This window comes from Poecile atricapillus, chromosome 2 (genome assembly GCF_030490865.1).
Source record: "Poecile atricapillus isolate bPoeAtr1 chromosome 2, bPoeAtr1.hap1, whole genome shotgun sequence".
NCBI classification, from domain to species: domain Eukaryota; kingdom Metazoa; phylum Chordata; class Aves; order Passeriformes; family Paridae; genus Poecile; species Poecile atricapillus.
This window is the reverse complement of record NC_081250.1, coordinates 4,653,307-4,671,287: the sequence shown is the minus strand read 5'-3', so window position 1 is coordinate 4,671,287 and position 17,981 is coordinate 4,653,307. Positions and strand designations below refer to the sequence as shown.

The window sequence follows — 17,981 nt, the reverse complement described above, 5'->3', positions numbered from 1 at the left end:
ATTTCCTCCTCATAGCTAATGTAAATCTTCTCTCTGTCAGTTTGAAGCCATACCCCATTGTCCTGTCACTAATTACCCTCATAAAAACCCTTGTAGAAATGTGATTCAGAGTTTGGGTAGTGGTTTGAATTTAGAAAATGAAAAGTGTGAAGCCACTACCACACTTTAAGTGTTTATTCTCTCCTGTGAAGAAAGGAGAAGAGTGGTATTTACTCCATCCTGGCTTTATGTTTTGTTTTTGCTCTTTCTCTGTTACCTAGAAGAGAGGTTTTGTGGGAAGAGAACTAATTTAAAGCTAGTTTAAAAAAAAAAAGGGAAGGGAAGAGAAAGTCCAGATCTGCTTCTTCAATATAAAGAATGACCAATTTCAGTTTAACATCCCTGGTGACTAACCCTAAAATTTTTTAGAAACATTTTCACTTTGAAGGCAAAAACCACTTTGCTTTGTCAAGGCAATGTGGGTTATTTTAACAAGGAAAGTTCAGACTCACCCTTGGTACCAGCAGGGTGTTGCTGGCTCCAGCCCAGCTCTCAGGAGATTGTCAATTTGGTGATTTCTTGTACAGAGAGTGGTTGATAAAACTTGCTCAAAGTGCTTTCAGCCTGCCAGCTGCAAATGTAATATGGGTGCACCTGGGCAGCATTAATTGTGGGAATTCTGGAGTGAAGGGAGGCACTGTGTCTGTTTTTTGGGAATGGGAGCTGAATCAGGAGGAATCTTGTGCAGGTTTGGAGTTCTGCTTGCTCTTTGTGTGTGGGTGGAAGGTGCTGTGCATGTCCCCTCACCAGGATGTCACTGCTGTGGCTCATCACCAGCAGCATCCACACCTTTGTGGGGTTAGATCTGCCAGGATGTATCCAAATGGGATCACTGAAGGTGATCCTGAGTCTGGTCTGCAGCTTGGCTGTCAGGATGAGATGGCTGAAGTGTTGTGTGTCCCCATCAGTGTCACTGAGTGGTGCTTGTCAGTTAAAGAATTGCTGCAATGGCTCTGCTGATGCACAGGAATTTGGGCTAAATTTTGAGGGTTTATTAGTTTCACTTCTCTCCCTCTTCCTTTTATATGTGTTTGTCTACTCCATGCATTGGGATGAGGGAGCATTTTCAGGGGAAGTGCAGGGAATTTGTGGTCACATCATTGATTTCCTTCTGGAAAGGACCACAGAGGAGATGTGCTGGATGAGGTGATCTCTGACAGTCTGTTCCAGGTCTACCTTTTTTTCTTTTTCCAGGACCCTATTTACAGTCTGCTCAGTGTCTCAGAGTTCAACACAGGACTGTTCACTCCTAGATGTGTTCTAGGGAAGTTGCATGACCTTGCATGGAGACCACAAGACGGGAAGTGGGGACTTCTGGCGTCTCTGTGTCATGCAGTGCTTGGACCAGCCCTGTGCAGCAGTGGTGTCCCAGGCCTGGTGCAGTATCTCTGCATGTGCCAGCTTGGGACCAGCCTAAGTCCTTGCCATTGAGTCTTTTTATTCATCTTACAGTTCATTTCCATCTGCAACCTCTCCCCAAGACTCCTTGTAATTTGATCAAATGAGTGCTTATGACACTTTTAAAGATGTCTGTATCTGCAGTGCAACACAGTGGAAAAACCCTGCCCAATAAGTATTAAAAATTGCTGCGTTTAAACATCACAGTAAAAGTAATATTAAAAAACCTGCAGAAGTTGGTACAGAAAGCACCAGCTTGTTTGTTGCTTAACTTTAGTTCTTTTTTGTTTTAAAAATGATTTGAGTATTCTCAGTTGTGGTTATGAAATGCTGTGAGCATGCATGTGTGTTTCTGATGGTAAAAACTCCAGGAAGGCTGATCTGTTCTGCTCAGTGTACATCCATACAACTCAAAGGTTTAGGTCTTTAGTGCTTTGCTGGAGTGACTTTTGCTTCGACAGAAAGGTCATCTGAGGTGTGGGAGATGGGAGAATGGTAATGTTTATAGTATTGACTTGACAGAGTGTGTGTGATTGCAGGCTGGGCTGGCAGAAGGCACAGCAGCTTGCTGAGGGCTTGTCTGAACAGCCATGGCACGGCCATTCAGCCCAGCTCCTTGGGTTTTTTGGGGGCTGCTGAAACAGAGAGAGCTGCTAGAGCAGGTGGGGGCAGAACAAACCCTATCCCATGGATGTCCCAGCCCTCCCTTGCCGTGTTTTCCTCATTCCTCAGTACACAATGCTTTCACTCTTCTCTTCTTTATTGCTCTTATCTTTCTCTTTGTGTGCTGAGAGCTATTAAGGAAAAATTAGTTCATGTTGAATTGCTGCACTTCATATTATAATACAATAATTTAACTCAGAGAGAGTCTGGGTTAAAAGGTGCCCATGGTCTCCTTCTCCCTTCCCTGGCACTGCACTCGTGGTACCCAGGGCTCAAATTCAGGGTGCTCTGGGCACCTGGGGAATGTGGGATTGGACCTGTATCACATCTGGGATGTTGCAGCCGTTGCTGCAGCAACAAGTTAGGAGTTCATGGGCTCTGAGCTGAGGCTTTGAGCACTGGAAGTCGCTGGGCTGGGAGGGAGAACGAGTTCTTTATGATCCCTCAAATAACCTTCAAAGGTATCGGAGTCAGTCAGGGGAAATAACTTGCCAGTTACATTTCTTTGCTGGGTAAACATTTTTCTACTTTCAAGTGTGCTCAAGAGAGAGGTGTACGGGTTGTGGGGAGAGGTAATATCTTTTATTAGACCAAATGATAGAGGTGGAAAAAAACAGGCTGCCTTTTAGGCACATAAGCCCTTCTTCAGAAGGAGCAAATTTTAAGCTTAGCAGGGAAACTGCTGGAATAATTGGCCCAAGTTTAATTCAATTATGTTAATCCATTAGAGAAAAATTAGTGTGTGTGGAGCAAAGGGCAGAGTTAGCGAAAAAGTTGTGAAAGTTTCTTGTGGGATGAGAAACCTGCTACCTTTGAAGTGGTGAGGAGTAGCAGAGCTACAGGCATGCAGAAGTTTTCTGAAATGTGGTTAGTTTTGCTTTTTAAGGGTCTAGGCCCTGCTTGCAGATCTCGTGGACTAACTTTAATTTGCAAAAGCAGACGAGAAACAAGGGGTTTCTCACAAGCAGGTTTATGGATGGGCTCAAAGATCCTGTCTCCTGTTCCAGCATCCCAGTCACTGTCTGGATGTGAGGGGCAGCAGCTGTTCCCCCAAACTCTGCCCTCTTCAGCAAATCTTCCCCCCACCAAATGCCACCCAATTTCAAGCCAGACATTGTCCCCAAGAAGGGGTGTGAAGGCTGTGAGGAGGCTGCACCTCCACAGGTTGTGCTCCTGAGCTGCTGCAGGTGGGGAGCTGAGAGAAGGAAGAATGACTGTCGGGATGTGGCACGAGCTGTACCTGGGGGAAAATTGCCTTCTCAGCTGGGCTTTGCCACCCTCCAAGCGTGTGGGGATGTACGGGGGACTCGTGGTGCTAAATGTGCCCAGGGATGGGGCTGTGGAGGAGAGCAGTGTGTGCAGAGCCTGGGAAAGCTCCCGTGGAATTTTACTGTGCACAGCACTGTCAGGGATGGCTATTTTGGGAGTGGAGGCTTGTGGTGAACCACAGATGTAACCTTGCTTTCCCTCCCTGCTGAGCTAAACCAAACACCTTTTGGATCCCAAGTCCTTTTCCATTGCAAAAGTCCCTGGTAAGACTCTGGAGCAAGGGAACACCGGCATTGAGCCACGGGCGCTTCACAACTCATCAGGAGAAGTTTCTTGTATGATTTGTGGCCTAGCCACTGAAACTTTTACAACTTGCCATCCCAAATGCTTTGGTTTTGGTGTTTGTGAGGTACTGATCACTTGGGGTTTTAAGGGCATCACTCTCACCTCTCCTAAACTGAAGTCCAGTCCCAGTAGCTCTGCCTTTGCTTCTGGTTTTTCCTGGGGAAATTCAGAGGGCAGTTGAAGTTCTTCATGATCTCACCCTGGCTCCCAAATGGTACGTGAATTTCTGTGCCAGGTTAGTCTCTTTTGCTGTTTTCTCAATGCTCTAATTAATTGATTGGAGTCTTTGCATGTCTGTATTTCATTGGGGGTGTTTGCTTGTTTGTGTGTGTGAGTATTTTGGAGACTGCTTGGGTCCTGACATTGGTGATTTGATTTAGTTATACATGTGATACACATTTATCATTTTTAAAATAACTGGTTTAGCTTTTTTAGAACAAATTCTTGCCTTCCCCTCCAAGCCCATTCCTGCTCTCTGATTTCTCTACCCTTTTGCAGGGGGACATAAAAGGAAGGGTTGTTTTTGATCTAAACACAGTCTCCAGTTTGGCTATGCAATAATAGGTGTATGGGTCACCTGAGGGCTAGCACAGGGTAGAGGGGGAATAGGAGGCAGGAACTCAGCTCTACCCCCAAGAAAAGGGGTCTGTGGGATAGAGTAACTGTGCCCTAAATCCACAGATGTTCTGTTGGGCACTTGGTGTGATGGACATCTGTAGCTGTCAAAAGCCTCTGATGGGTTTGGTTGTTTCTTTTCACAAAGCAGTTACTGATTGTGCTATAGAACTGAAATTAAGAATCCAAACCAATGTCATTTATGGAGAGCAGGAGTTGAGCATCGATCTGTCAGGTTGAGGATTAATAATATCCTCCACCTGGTGCACCCTTTAGCATCAAAATTCTCTGAGAAGAAGAAATGTGCTTACCCACAGGAGAACCCCCAGCACACCACAGCATTGGCTTTCTACGTGAGTTTGTGTGTCCTGAGCTCAAGACATCAGTGAGCTAACTCCTGCCAAGAAGTCCAGCATATTAGGAGGGCCTTTCCTCACTTCCTCCTGTCTAATTGCTCTGCTCGACCTGCTGGGCTGTGCCCTGCCCTTGAGTCCTGCACAGGGGTGACCTTGGCATCCCTTGGGTGGGGTTGCAGGAGGGAGAGCAGCAGCAGGATCCAGCTGCTGCTGAGCCTTTGCTGACTTGCAAAGAGAACGTGCTCCACTGGTGTGTCTGCTGCCCTGCAGTCTGCTCTGGAGGAGGGTAATTGGATAATTTTTCTCTTTATCAGACCCTGGACACAGCTCCAGACAGTGGCAAAAATGCTTTGTGCATGTGGGTTGAATTTATAGGAAGGTTTGTCTGGATCTCACTAGGTGGGTGCAGGCAGCACTCTGCTTGCCACAGATCATTCCCAGAGAGCCCTTCCAAGGGGGGTGAATTACACAACAGTATTTGTAGCTGCCTGTCAGAGTGTCTGGGTCCCTTCTTTGCTTGCTTGGGGGCTTTTGTCATGGTCCAAGTCAGGCTCCTGAGCCTCTGGCTCACTGAGCTCCTTCCTAGTATTGACTGGGACAGTCAGTGATGGTATTTACTTACTAATTGATCCCTCCTGTTAAGAATCAGAGACATTTACTTTAGAAAGGACCCTTAAGATCATCAAGCCTGTGCTGGCTTGCTACCTTGGCCCCTGGTGTCTTGTGCTTGGCCTGGATGCTGATGGCTGTCTCTGCCTGTTCATGGTTTTGGCAGGTACTGAAGAAACCCCAGGTCAGGGTTTTTCTTTGTTTCCAAGATTTTTTTCCCCCTCTGGCTTTTGGAGAAAAGGCAGCTTTTGTCTTCACAAGCAAGTTCTTTGACACGTGGGTGGGTGTTGTCCTGTTCCCTGGACCAGGAAAGACCTGGCCTGCTCTGACACTGATCCTCTGGAAAGGCAGTGGGCAGCCAGGTGGCTGCTGGTCTGAAAGATGTGGATTTCCACTGGAACACGTGGGCCAAATTTGCTGTTACCCCCTGCTCACACAGCAAACAGACATGAAATGGTGCTTTGGCCACTGAACGCTATGTGCTTCTTTGATCTCTCCTCTTGATAAAAAAGCAAACAAAAACCCCCAAGCCAAACCAAAAACAAAAACACCTCAAAGAAACCCCAAACAAACACTGGAGAGAGCTGCAGAAATGAATGAAGTATCACTCTAGTGGCAGAAGCTGTGCATTTCCATTTATTTAAATGAAGTGGGGTTAAAAGGAGATGAAATCATAGTCTGTGAGTACCTGGAGAAGATGGGGAGTGTCTATTAAAAGGATGGTCTCTAAGAGACAGGGATATCAAGATCTAATTAATAGAAAACAAAGCAAACTCAATACTCAAACTGGAATTGAGATATTTGTTGCAAAGAGGGGTTACTGGAAAAGTGCATGAGCTCTTCCAGCCAAGGCTTTCTGAAGAGGCTGTTTTGTGTGATTCCAGGTGAAGGTTGGGATGTGGAGGCAGCTAAATGAATTGCTGTGCCCTTTGTATACAGCTAGGAAGGCCCAGATCAAGTGAAGTCCTCTCTGAATTTAAGCTCCTTTAATGTGTTTAGCTCTGCCTGCAGACTCATGTGGTCTTGAGCAAGGCTTTTGTCTGTCTCAGGTTTCTGTCCAGCAAATGAGAAACAAAACTCAGCCCATCTCCCTTTCCTTGTGACAGTGTAGCTGAAATTCTATCAGGACAGGGGCAGCCCTTTGCAGGAACTGAGTGATGCCAGGGGAGTGAGTCTTTCAGTTCAGGTTCCCTTTGGTAAGTGATAAATGTTGTACACCAGTCAAACCAAAAATTGTGTATTTTCAAAAAAACAAAAACAAAAACAAAACAACGAGAATGAAAGGCTGATTTCTCTTCACATTCATCATTTTCAGTCATCATCATGTGACTCCATATTTATTTCCACTGTGTTTTATTACATTTCAGTGTTTTTGTCACTATATATTCAAAGCCTTGCCCACTGAAAGGGCTTTTACTGGAAGAGACAGTGTTTCTGTGTGGCTCCCCATCCTCTCTTCATCCCCCTCTCAGCTTTCAGAGAGCTGTTCCCTCTGCCTGGGGACATCCCCAGTGGCTGCATCACCTTCAGGAGAGGTGGATGCTGGTGGTGGAGGGTGCTGCTGGAGTTTACACAGGCAAAGGCACCATCAGCATCACGGCTCTGAAAAGCACAGTGGGATCTTCAGTGACCACCAGTGGCCACATCTGTGGTTTTTCTGTGGATCCAAGTGCTTGCAGGGCCCTGGAGCTGCATGCTCCAGCCTTGCTCAGGAATGACTCACAGGACAATATTCTTCCCTCCTGCAACGCCCAGGACTTTTCCCCTGCTCTTCCCAGCCCTGGTTGTGCCTGGTGTGTGTGAGAGGGCCCCAGATCAGAGCTCACCATGTTTTACAGGACTCTGCTTTACTTCTGCAGGCTTTCCTGTGCTGCATCTTCATCCAGCTGCTAGTAGTTGTTTTGGTTTTTTTTTTCTGGTGTTGATGGAAGCAGCTTCATGGAACTACCATAAGCTGCCTCTTAGCAATGACCTATTAGTGAAGCCAACAATAACAGCAGTGTCTAGACCATCTGAACACAGCTAAATTATTCCTTTGTCCCTTCCTCGGTTGCTTTCTCTCCTGACTCTTGAATTGTTTTGGGTGGTCCCTGTTGACCTTCAGGCTTTCTATTTCTCTCATTTTCATTTTTTTTTTTTTCTTTTTTCTCTCTTTGAGCAGTGAACTTGCTGTACTAAGTCTGAAAGTCCAGGTTCCTCTCTCTCTCACGCAGGCTGGAGCCAAGGCCAAGTAGCAGCAGGGGAAATGTGTCTCTGAAGGGCACAGATGTGTCATCTGCTGCCTTTTGCTTTCACTCCCTGGCTGATTTTGCCAAGAAGCCAAATGCCCCAGATTCACACTGGTAGTGCCTGAGACTTGTGAGTCTTAACATCTTTCAGAACTGAAGACCTGATGAGAGAAGGAGGCATTCTGGTTTTGATATAGGATCCTGCCAAAATGGATGAGTGTATTTTAATAAAAATATAAACCCTGTCTACTGGAGCTCCACTGGTCACTGCGTCCTGGGAGTGCTCTTGGCTTTCTGCTCCTGTGTGTTCCTCTCTTCTTTGTGGCTATGGATATTTCCCCCCACCCCCAAACCCCTGGGAAATTAATATCTTTTGAAACATCTATTATTTTTGGTTGGAATTGATCCTTGCTTGGATGGGCTGGCAGTGTGATCAAACAAGCTTTGTCACAGGAAGCTGTTTTAAAAAGCATAAAATTAAGTGTGTTGGTGGAAAGTAGAGAAGAAAGAAAGGAGTTTCCTACTAAGGGAAATAGCTGAAAGCTGAGGATGGAAGAAGAGACACTGGGGACAAGGGGATCCTACTAAACACAATTTATTTTTATGTTTCATTTTTGCTGTCTCTGTAATCAGCTTTTCTCTGTCCTGATCCTCCATGGTAGAAATAATCCTGTTTACATGTTGTGTCGGAGATCAAGTGGGATTTGTTGTACAATTCGTCCTGTCAGTCCACAATACCTTAAGTGAATTTGTGCAAAACGATGCCAGAGTGGAGCTGGGCCAGGAGGTTGTTCAGGAGCAGGAACCTGCTCACGTTGCACAAAGATTTCCAGGAGTCTCCCAAGTCCATCTGAGCTCCAAGGATACTTCATCGGTGTTGTGCAACTCGCAGCTGTTTTGTTCTGGAGCCACGGCAGGGCCTGGGGAGGTGTTTGCTGTGCAGCCTCAGTGCTGCCTTCTCACAAGGCTGGAGAATATTTGGGTCCTGCCAGGGCTGGATCAGGAGAACAGGATTTTTCCTGTCCCTTGGGCACGGGATTCCTGACAATTGGCATTTTATCCCAGGTTGAGGCATCCATCCTTCACCCTCTCCTGACTCAAACCAAGCCAAACAGAGAAGGAGCAGCCTGTGACGCCCCTTTTGCTGGAAAGGCTCGGGAGTGGCATTTGGATTTAATTATCCAGTTAGCTTCAGTGCTTGTTTGAATTTTGACTGCACTGGCTGAGCTGGCTGGGTATTTCCATGGAACAAAGTCCTCCACCCTTCTTGGGAGTCAGCTGGGAGACCCCAAGAGCGGTAATTAGGATGGGCAAGAGGTTCAGTCTGGAAAGCATCAGTCCCTGTGCAAAGCTGTCCCGGAGAGGACTGGGAAGTGTCGGTTTTGCAACCGATGATGCAAATTTTGCTGCCGCTCAGAAGTTGCTTCAGAGCCTGGTGTGGGGGTTTTTGTTTTGAACAGTTGGGGCTTTGGTCATTGCCTTCCTGAAATCCTGGTTCTCTTGGAGCAAAAACATACTGTTAAAAGCAGCTGAAAAATACTTAAGCGTGTAGAAATACGTTTGTTTAAGGAAATGCTGCATTTCTGCTTGTGCTTAAGTCATCTTTCACCCTCCAGCAGCAGCAAACAACCTTTCCTGCTTGTACAGGAAGAAGTTTCCTTATCTTATTTTGTAGCAGTGATGTCATGGATGTGGATTTTTGTTTTTTGACAATCAACACTCAGGTTTTGTAATTAAAAATCCTCAGATGCTTTACAGGATGCTCTTTTGCATGGGTTTTTTAGTAGTTTAAGGAAGGAAAATGCTGATTTGACAGTCAAATACAAGAAATAGCTTCTCTTTCCTATTTTTTTCTTCAGTACTTGATTCAGGACAGCTGGAGCTCAGTTTTACAACACTTATTCTAGGGCTATTAAGTTGATAGTTGAGTATTTCTGGAAACAGGCTGAATTTAAGCAGTTACTGAAAGTGAATAGATTCTCCATGCTTTGCAATGTCTGGAGAGATGCAGAAAGTCACCTCTGGCAGAGATTTTTAGCTTGACTTCCTAAGAAATGTGACTTACCGTGAACTGGGTTTGCAGCACCAGGAATTTTTCAACTTGTGTTTGGTGGACTTGGAAGTCTGTTACAAAAATGTTTTGGCAAGATTGCTGTGTAGATAGAGGAGGAAAACAATGTGATATAAACCAGGGCACTGGTGGGTTAACCAGAGATTCCTCTCCTGGAAGATGCTGCCAGGCATGGCCAGGGAGGTTTGGAGGTGGGAGAGGGGTGGGGAATTGGGTGGTTTTGCTACCAGGCTCTGTCTGCCTGCTGGCCCTGTTGGCCCACGACATTACAGATTGTGTTTTGTGTCAGGCAGTTCAGGAAACTTTTGTTGTCACTCGCTGGAAAAAAAAAAAAAAAAAAAAAAAAAGGGCTGAGGGGTGCTGTAGAGATTAAAGCTTTGGTGGAAAATTCCTGGAGGGCAGCGTAAGGGGGTTTTGTTTTTGTGGGTTTGTTTTAGCTCATCCCTCCCCCATTCCCTTCCACCTTCACAAAAAAAGAATAAAAAAAGGCCAAAAAAAAGAGCTTTTCTTCCTTTTTTTATCTGTGTTGGGTACTTTCCTACTACAAAATCTGTGTGGAAAACTATGCTTGTCCCAGAAGTCCTTTAAAAAAAACCCAAAACAAACCAAACCAACAACAACAAAAGAAAAACACCTCAAACCCGGACTTTGGGGATGTTTTTGATGTGTTTCTTTTTTTGTTGTTGTTGTGTTTTTTTTGTTTTATTTTCCCTGAACTTGAACTGAAAATTATATATTTCTTAAGTTTTTTCCTGTGCTTCCTGCCACCTCTCTGGAAAAACAAACCTGTGCTTTTAGTAAGTAGGGAAATGTGGAATGCAAAAGGGATTACATTTTAATGTACTTAGGTATGAATTTTATTATTTTTATCAATTATATTTTTAGTATTGATGTACAGATATATGTTTATATGTTAAATATGTATACACACATTGCCAACAGGAAAATGTAGGTTTTTCCTAACAATTAATGTAGGCATTGGAGCTCATTTCTGAGCTCTGAAATATAAGACTGAATTTTAAACATTTTCTCCCTTATTTCTTTAATATACTCCAGGAGCAGGGCATGCACAAGAAGTCTTTTTCTCACATATCTGGGTTTTTTTTTCATAGTGTCAGTGCTCATAGAACCCAGCAGGAGGAGCAGAAAAAGAAGAGATGGTGTTATATCTGAGCACAAGGATCCAGGACATGCACCTCCCTGGGGAAAGATCCTCAGTGTTTGGGTCCAGTCCTGTCTGATTTCATATGTTTTTTGTCATATTTCACATATTTGTGGACTTTGAGTTAAATCTGCAGGCTGGCCTGGTGCAGGGGTGGTTCTGTCCCTGGAGACACTCTTTTTTAGACAAGATTTGTAGCTGTATTTGTACTTTTTACATTAATAGCTGTGTGTGCCTAACATTTGCCTTGACTGCACCACGAGCACGGAGTGTGCAGTGGGTTCTCACTCCCTCCTAACGAGTGTGCCCTGCCCTAGGTCTTGACAAGGTTCTTAGATCTTGTGGTGGGTATTCTGCATTTTAAGACTTCAAGAGGTCACAATCACAGCTGCCAAAGTGTTTGTAAAGGAGGAGATTGGTTTCAGATCCAGTGGTCCCTCAAAGTTCTCCCATTACTGCAGAAATCAGGAATCCCATGAGGGCTCTCAGTGTCTTCTACACAGCATTGCTGAGTTTCTCTTTTCTCACGGATTCCTTGCCCTCTCCCCTGGTTTCTCACTGCCTCTGGTTTTGAAAGTCAGTTGTGGCTCTTGAGCACCTTTAGTGAAGGGGGAGGAAAGACAGGGACACCTTTCACTAGCCCTGGTTCCTCCAAGCCCCATCCAGCCTGGCCTTGGACATGTCCAGGGCTGGGGCAGCCACAGCGCCTCTGGGCAAGTGTGCCAAGGCCTCACCACATCCACAGAGGAAAATTTCTTCCTTATATCCAGTCTAAACCTCTCCTATTTCCATTTAATGGCATTTTCTGGTGTCCTATCACTGCATGCCCTTATTGAGAGTCCTTCTCCAGCTTTCTTGCAGGTCCTTTCAGGTGGGGACAATGAGATCTCATCATCTGTCTCACCTGTGATGAAGGAACCTGTATTTTCAAGACAGAGTGGGCTGGGAGAGGCTGTGGTGGCCTCTTGGAATGCCTCTTAGCAGGAAGGCTTGGCATTGTGTCTTTTGATCCATTTGTGTTGGAAGTTTATATTTGCAGTGCTGTATTTTCACTCTGTGCATCTGACGCCAGGGTTGTCTTCCACACTTCAGTTGTCTCTTCTTTTCTTGCAGATGAAGAAGAAGCTCTGAACTCTATTATGAAGGATTTGGCAGCGTTGGGCAAGTGTGGGGGGCTGCTGGACAACAACAGGAATAAAAACAGTGTCCACTCCAACAAACAGGTTTGTTTCTTGCAATGCAACTCTTCAGTCCACCTCAAACTCCAGCAGACCACACAGATCTTGCCATGCTGGTGGAGCAGAGTTTAAATGTTAGAACTGAAGTTAACAAGTGCTCAGCACATCGGAAATATCATAATTTTACCAAGTAATGAGATTTTATGGCCTCTTTTTGAAGAGCTGGAAGGAAGTTACAGGCATCCCTATATCACAGAGGAGAAGAGAAATGTCCCAAATTATTCACAAATATAACAACTGAGCCTGAAACTGGATTTAAATCTTGAGTCCCGCCTCAAGGCACTTCTAACTGTTGTTTAGCTCTGAAAGTAGCAGAACTTGTTTCTGTGCAGCCTTAGTACTTGGATAAGTCAATTGTTTTCTATTGACAGCATTAATGAAATACAATATTTATTATGTGCACATTTTACTTCAGATATTTGAAAGACAGACTGCCAATTCTGAGCTGTAGACACCCAGGCTCTTTGGGGAGGAATAATGTCATTCTTATATAAAGTGTTTAATTATGAATTACTGCTGTTTATCTTTATGCTCCTAAAACCAAACATTTTGGCCTTGTTGCACATTCAGAGTTGTTTGGTGAGCAAAAAACATTGTCCCTTGAGCAACATCAGAAATTATTTGCTGACATTGCTACAATAGCTGAAGTGGATTTAATAGCATGTTTGTGTATGGAGCAAATATTATGCGAACACAAAAGTTGTGAAGAAAGAATTCAGCTGTCAAAATAGCAAGAGAAAAAGGGAGAAAAAGATTAGGACAACTGGGAAGCTGCTGGAGAGGCATGGCAGCAAATCCACTTGGAATTCCACCTCCAGCGCTATGGTTTAGAACGAGCTCGCAGTCAACTCTGCAACCGCTGGATGCCTAGCAAGGAAGAAAACAAATTGTCATTTACTGTCGTCATGCATTTTTTAACGACACTTGTGCTACAAACAAAGAAGTCTGGGTGCAGAGAGGGAAAAATCCATTCCCGAATCCCTCTGGGCTTCCCAGCCGCATGCAGACGAAAACACGTGCGCACGTCTCGTTTCAAAGCGTGTCCTGGCGGTAGCAGCTGCCCAAGTTGAATCACTGGGTTTGTGTTCAGCTCATGCTGAAATAAGTCCAAGATGTTTACAGAACTGACCAGAGACACTCAGGGCTGGCTCTCTGCAGCTGCAGGAGAAGCAGAAAACCCAGCGCAGCTTTGGATGGCTGCAAGGGCAGCATCGTGTGCACGGTGATGGGTGGGGACCGTGTGGAGCCAGCTCTGAGTTGCTTTCAGGGTAGCAAAGCTGTTCAGGCTCCTCTTAAAACATTTGTTTTGCGCAGTGAGGGAAAGTCCCTGCTGTCATTTTTGAGACCTGGGTTGTTAATGCAGCACATACACAGTTAACTAGTGGAAAATAAAGAAAGTTATAGTTTTCATTGATTGAATTCTTATCTGCATAAAGTTGGCAGCTTGCAATCAAATTTACAACCACAGCCTGTCCACTCTGCATCTTCATTTATAAATCACCAATGGAGGTATGCTGTGCTCTGATTTAGAATAGTTGGCTGCCAGTTGTGTTTAATTTTATTATGGCAGGAATCAAACTTTCCTTCTTATTAGAGCACTGATACTTCTTCCTTTATGATTTTTCTTTTTATCCATAAGTGGAGCAGCTGTAGCCGCGTGCTCAGGGCTGCTCAGAGCTCTCTGATGGGGGAGATGTGGATGGTCAGAATCCTGTTCTCCACACACATCCGGAGCTGGGGGTTCAGACCAGCAGGCCCCAGGAGATGAAGGGCGTTGGAGGATGTTGAATTGTTGCCTCACTTAATTGGACTAGCTGGAACACGTCTGGCTCGCAGCACGGCGAGTTTGGGAGGTGGGGAGTGGCCAAAGGAGGTGGAATTAGTCGGGACTCGGTTCATGTTTGTAGCTCAAGCTTAATCAGCCTGTTTGGCTCACTTTTAGGTTGGTGTTTTTTTTTTTTTTCCTTGTTTTTTATGACAGAAATTGAGGGGGAGAGATTGCTTTGGAAATGCTGTTGTCTTGCCTGTGATTTGTTGTTCCTTTGGTACTTGGTTTTCCCTTTCAGTTGTTTGTTTTTTTGCTGTGATTAGGTTGGCCAGTTGGACTGAAGGATGCCCTGAACACTTTCCCTTCTTGGAAGGGGAATGAGGCACAAAGGCATTTTGGTGATAAAATGTCCTCTTGGTCATCTCGTTGTTGGTGCCTCTCATGAGGTTTGATTCCTGCTATAATAAATATAGTGCTCACTTTGAACTACTTGGGTTTGGGAGTTCAGTTAGTAGATTAATAAGATAATATTTCTTTTTCTGTGGAAAAATGTTTTTTCTGAGGCATGGGAATCCTTTAGTCAGTGTTCCAAATTTCCACTGAAAGACAGAGTTCACAGCAAGAATGTGTTGGCTAACTAGGCAGTTCTCTGTGGCTTGCAGCAGTTTTTTGGTACACAGAGAAACACAACCAAAGTGCTATCTCATTCCTGTCTCCTGGAGGGCTTCCTTAGTGCTCTCTTGACACAAGTTGAAAATTGAATCCTGCCAGATTGTATTCCTGGTAGGCCTGGGCCACACAAGAAAACAGCTTGTGGTGGTCTGTGCTCCAAAATATTTCTTTCCCAAAATATTGATAGTTTTGCTTCAGTTCGTCTTAAGAAGTGAACATCCTTTGGAAAATTTCATAGATATCTTTCTTTTCTTAATTTTCTTCCCTCACAAATGAGTTTAGGGCAAAGGCTGCCCTTCTGGATGTGCAATGCCTTCCAGAACAGGCTGGAAATTATATCAGTGTGAATGATTTTCCTCCCTTGAATTGCCCAGGCAGCTGGCAGCAGATGTGATGGCTGAGCTGGAATCTCCTGAATCCTGGTCAGGTGCGGCAGCCACCACATGGTCCTGCCTCTCTGCCATGTGGGAATTGCAGGGACAGACACGGACACCCTTTTCCTTCCTTGTGTGAGTTAAAGCAGAGCCGTTCTTTGAGAACAGAGGGATCATTCTGACATTATTCCTTGTGCAGCTTCTGCACTGGTATTCTTCTGTTACTCCTTTAATCACTCTGGTATTCCCTGTGCATCCTTTGCATGGCTGGAAGGAATCCTTTCAGGCTACCTCGGACTGAACAAGGGAGTTCGTAGAAATTACTCTGAAGAGGGGAAGAAAGAAACAGGAGAATGAAGATCTGCATTGTGTTCACTAAGGAAAAAGATGAGTGGGATAAGAAGGGAAACCCCAAATAATTAGAAAATCCTGAACAAAAGGATGGAGGGAGAAAAGAGCAATTAAATTAGCATTTATTTTGTATCTATTTATGTGCACATCCATTCATTTCTATAAATAGCACTTGGCAACTGGCAGTATGAAGCTGCTTGTCTGTGGGCCTCTGTCACGGCCAGTGACAGCCAGCAGCTCCTCTGCCCCCCTAATCACCATGGCAAGTTCTCCCACGGCAATTAAATATTTGTAGGAAGTGTTTCTCCATGTACATCAAATGTCAGACTGTCCTAGAAGTTGTGCTTCTAGTAAATTACCTCTGGACTCCTCTCTTTGGTAAGCTGGATGCAAGACAAGGCTTGCTCATAATTCCAGTAAAATACTGGATCATTTTGTAGGGCTCTCTGTGGGTCTTTGAGCAGCCTAAGAAAGGAGTTTGGCTTTGTCAGCCGTGTTTTACATTTGGAGGATGTGATGTGGATGGGGGAAGTTGGGAGTCTCTATGAGGGGATCTGGGGGGATTTCCCCACCTGGGGAGCAGAAACAAGAGGCCAAGGGGGAGCATCACTGACTGGGAGAGCCTTGCACGGAGATGGCAAAGGCAGTGGAGTCCCAAGGATTTAAGAGGCTTTCCCATGTCTGCATGTGGAACTGGCTTGGGTGTGAAGAGGGTGATACCAGTGAGAAATCCAGCTGGAAAAAAGCTATTCCCTGCCAGGTGGGTGGTTTCAGATAAACACTTTGAAGCCTGTGATTCCTGCTGCTGTCTGAAACAGAAATGTCTGTAACAGGTGGCAGTGAACCTTCTAGACATCATCTTCCCTCTGTCCTCTGAGCTGCTCAGGTCCTGGACTTGCTTTCAGAGGGAAAAAAGCTACAAGGCTCCAGGGAGGCTGGGATTTATTGTGCCTTCTGCCCCTGCAATGAGAAGGGGGCAACACCAGACAAACCCCTTTCTGTCTGATTGCTGAATAAGCCGGCGTGCGTGGGGGTTCTGTGCAGATAATTCCCAATGACGTGGATTAGTCATCTCCTCTTGCGGTCTGGGGCCGCGCTCCAGCTGTCTGGCGTGTGAGGAACGTCCCGCTGCCAAGGGCAGGGGCGAGCGCAGGGCTGATGCAAACCTGCACCTTGGGGAAGTGTGGGAGTCCCCTCAGCCTGGGCCTGTGGTGCTGATTCCTCTTAGCCAGAGCCAGGAGTTGAGGAGGAATCCCACCGCTTTGTGGCTTTGTACAAAGGGAGTAACTCGAACGCTAACGCCTGCGCGGCTCCGCGGGGTTTTCTCATTGTTTCCTAATCCAGCGAGTAAAAAATGAGAGAAGTGAAAACAATCCCTCTGATTACCCTGTGGCATGCAAAACTGGGTGTATTTCATTGCCCCTGTATTACCCAGGGGGGGAAACTGAGGCAAAATAAGTGCTCAGGGTCTTGTGGGTAGATATGAGCAAGGCCAGAATGAGCAGCACCAAAGGGAATAGGAGGCCCCTTGTGATGATTTCTCCTGCCTTTCTTGACCACAAAAGGGTTAATGCTGAAGTCAGAGGCTTTGTCCCAGTTGGTTTGTGAGGCAGCTGTGGATTTGGGTGGAAGAAGTGCTCTAAAGACCCCATCCTCGTGGTGTGTCAGCACAGGCAGAGCTGCCCTCTGGTTAGATTTGACAGGATCAGATCTAAAGCAAGCTGCAGAAATGGGGTCTGCACACATTTCTGATGGCAGCAGAGTTTAGGAAGAGGAAAGGACATGATGGGGGGGAATCTTTGAATTTGTGCTAGTCTGGGATTTTCCAGAGCGGCAATTTTAGTTGTTTCAGTGACACAGACAGGCATGGAGGTGCAGGGCTGGCTGCTCTGCTTGCTCCCTACCTGCTTCTGCCCTTAGACAGCCTTCTCCATAGGCTCAGCTTGGACCTGTACTCCAATTTGAGCAACCCCCTGGCTGTTCAGCAGAGAGGGTGCTCAGCATCTTCTGCTCCTCCAGAACTGCTTCCATTTTAGGACTAACTGCTTGTTTTCCTGCTCTCTGTGTGTGCTTTTATTACAAACAGCAGTCAGCTCTTCAGGGATCTCTGTATAAGATCATGATTCACCTCATTTGGAAACACTTTTTCCATTTTTTTCCAACGTTTTCCTTAATCTAAACCAGCACACAGGGCTGTTGCTCCAGCTCTTAGGGCTGAGCTTGGCCAAGTCCGCTGGGGTACAAGGTCCCCAGCCAAGAGGCAAAAGCGGTTGCCCCTTTTCTCCCCAAATTCCCATCCGAATTCCCTCTCTGAAGCTTGGCAGTTGTGGTCTTTTCTCTGTGAAATCAGAAGTTTTGAGGAAAGAGCCAAAAATACCTCAAGGAAAGCCTGGAAAGATGGTAATGGGTTTGTGGCCACAGCAGTGGCTTTGCTTTTTCCTTTTGGAGGAATGTAGCAAGAACGAGTAAAATCCCACTTGTTTGCAGGGCTGGAGGAAATGCCGGTACAAGTAATTTGGAGAAGAAATTCTTGTAGAAACGAAGGGAATGGCTGTGGTATTTCCTGTCGGGGCTGTCGCTGGTTTTGTTTGTGTTGCAGCAGGGTCTGCAGGCGCCAGCGGGGCCGTGGGCTCCTCCGTGCCCCGCGTCCTACGGAAATGCACACAGAGAGGGAAAGCTGCTCAACACATACAGCCCAGGAGGCCAGAAACGCCTTCTGTGCTTCTCTCTACCATTCTTCTGCTTCAGAGAGTGAATCACAGATTGCTTTGGGCTGGGAAGGCTTTTGAAGGCCAGACTGCTGTGGGCAGGGACATCTGTCAC

The 17,981-nt window shown here is 45.7% G+C and overlaps 1 protein-coding gene across 2 annotated transcripts in view; it reads left to right on the top strand.

The window, feature by feature from the left end:
- The window catches only part of LOC131575601 (mitogen-activated protein kinase kinase kinase 3-like), a 75,943-nt gene that overhangs the window by 21,927 nt on the left and 36,035 nt on the right, over positions 1 to 17,981 (top strand). For both annotated transcript variants that reach the window (XM_058831243.1, XM_058831242.1), the window contains exon 3: positions 11,869 to 11,978. In XM_058831243.1, coding sequence (XP_058687226.1) covers positions 11,869 to 11,978 — 110 coding nt within the window. The remainder of the gene's footprint in view (positions 1 to 11,868; positions 11,979 to 17,981) is intronic.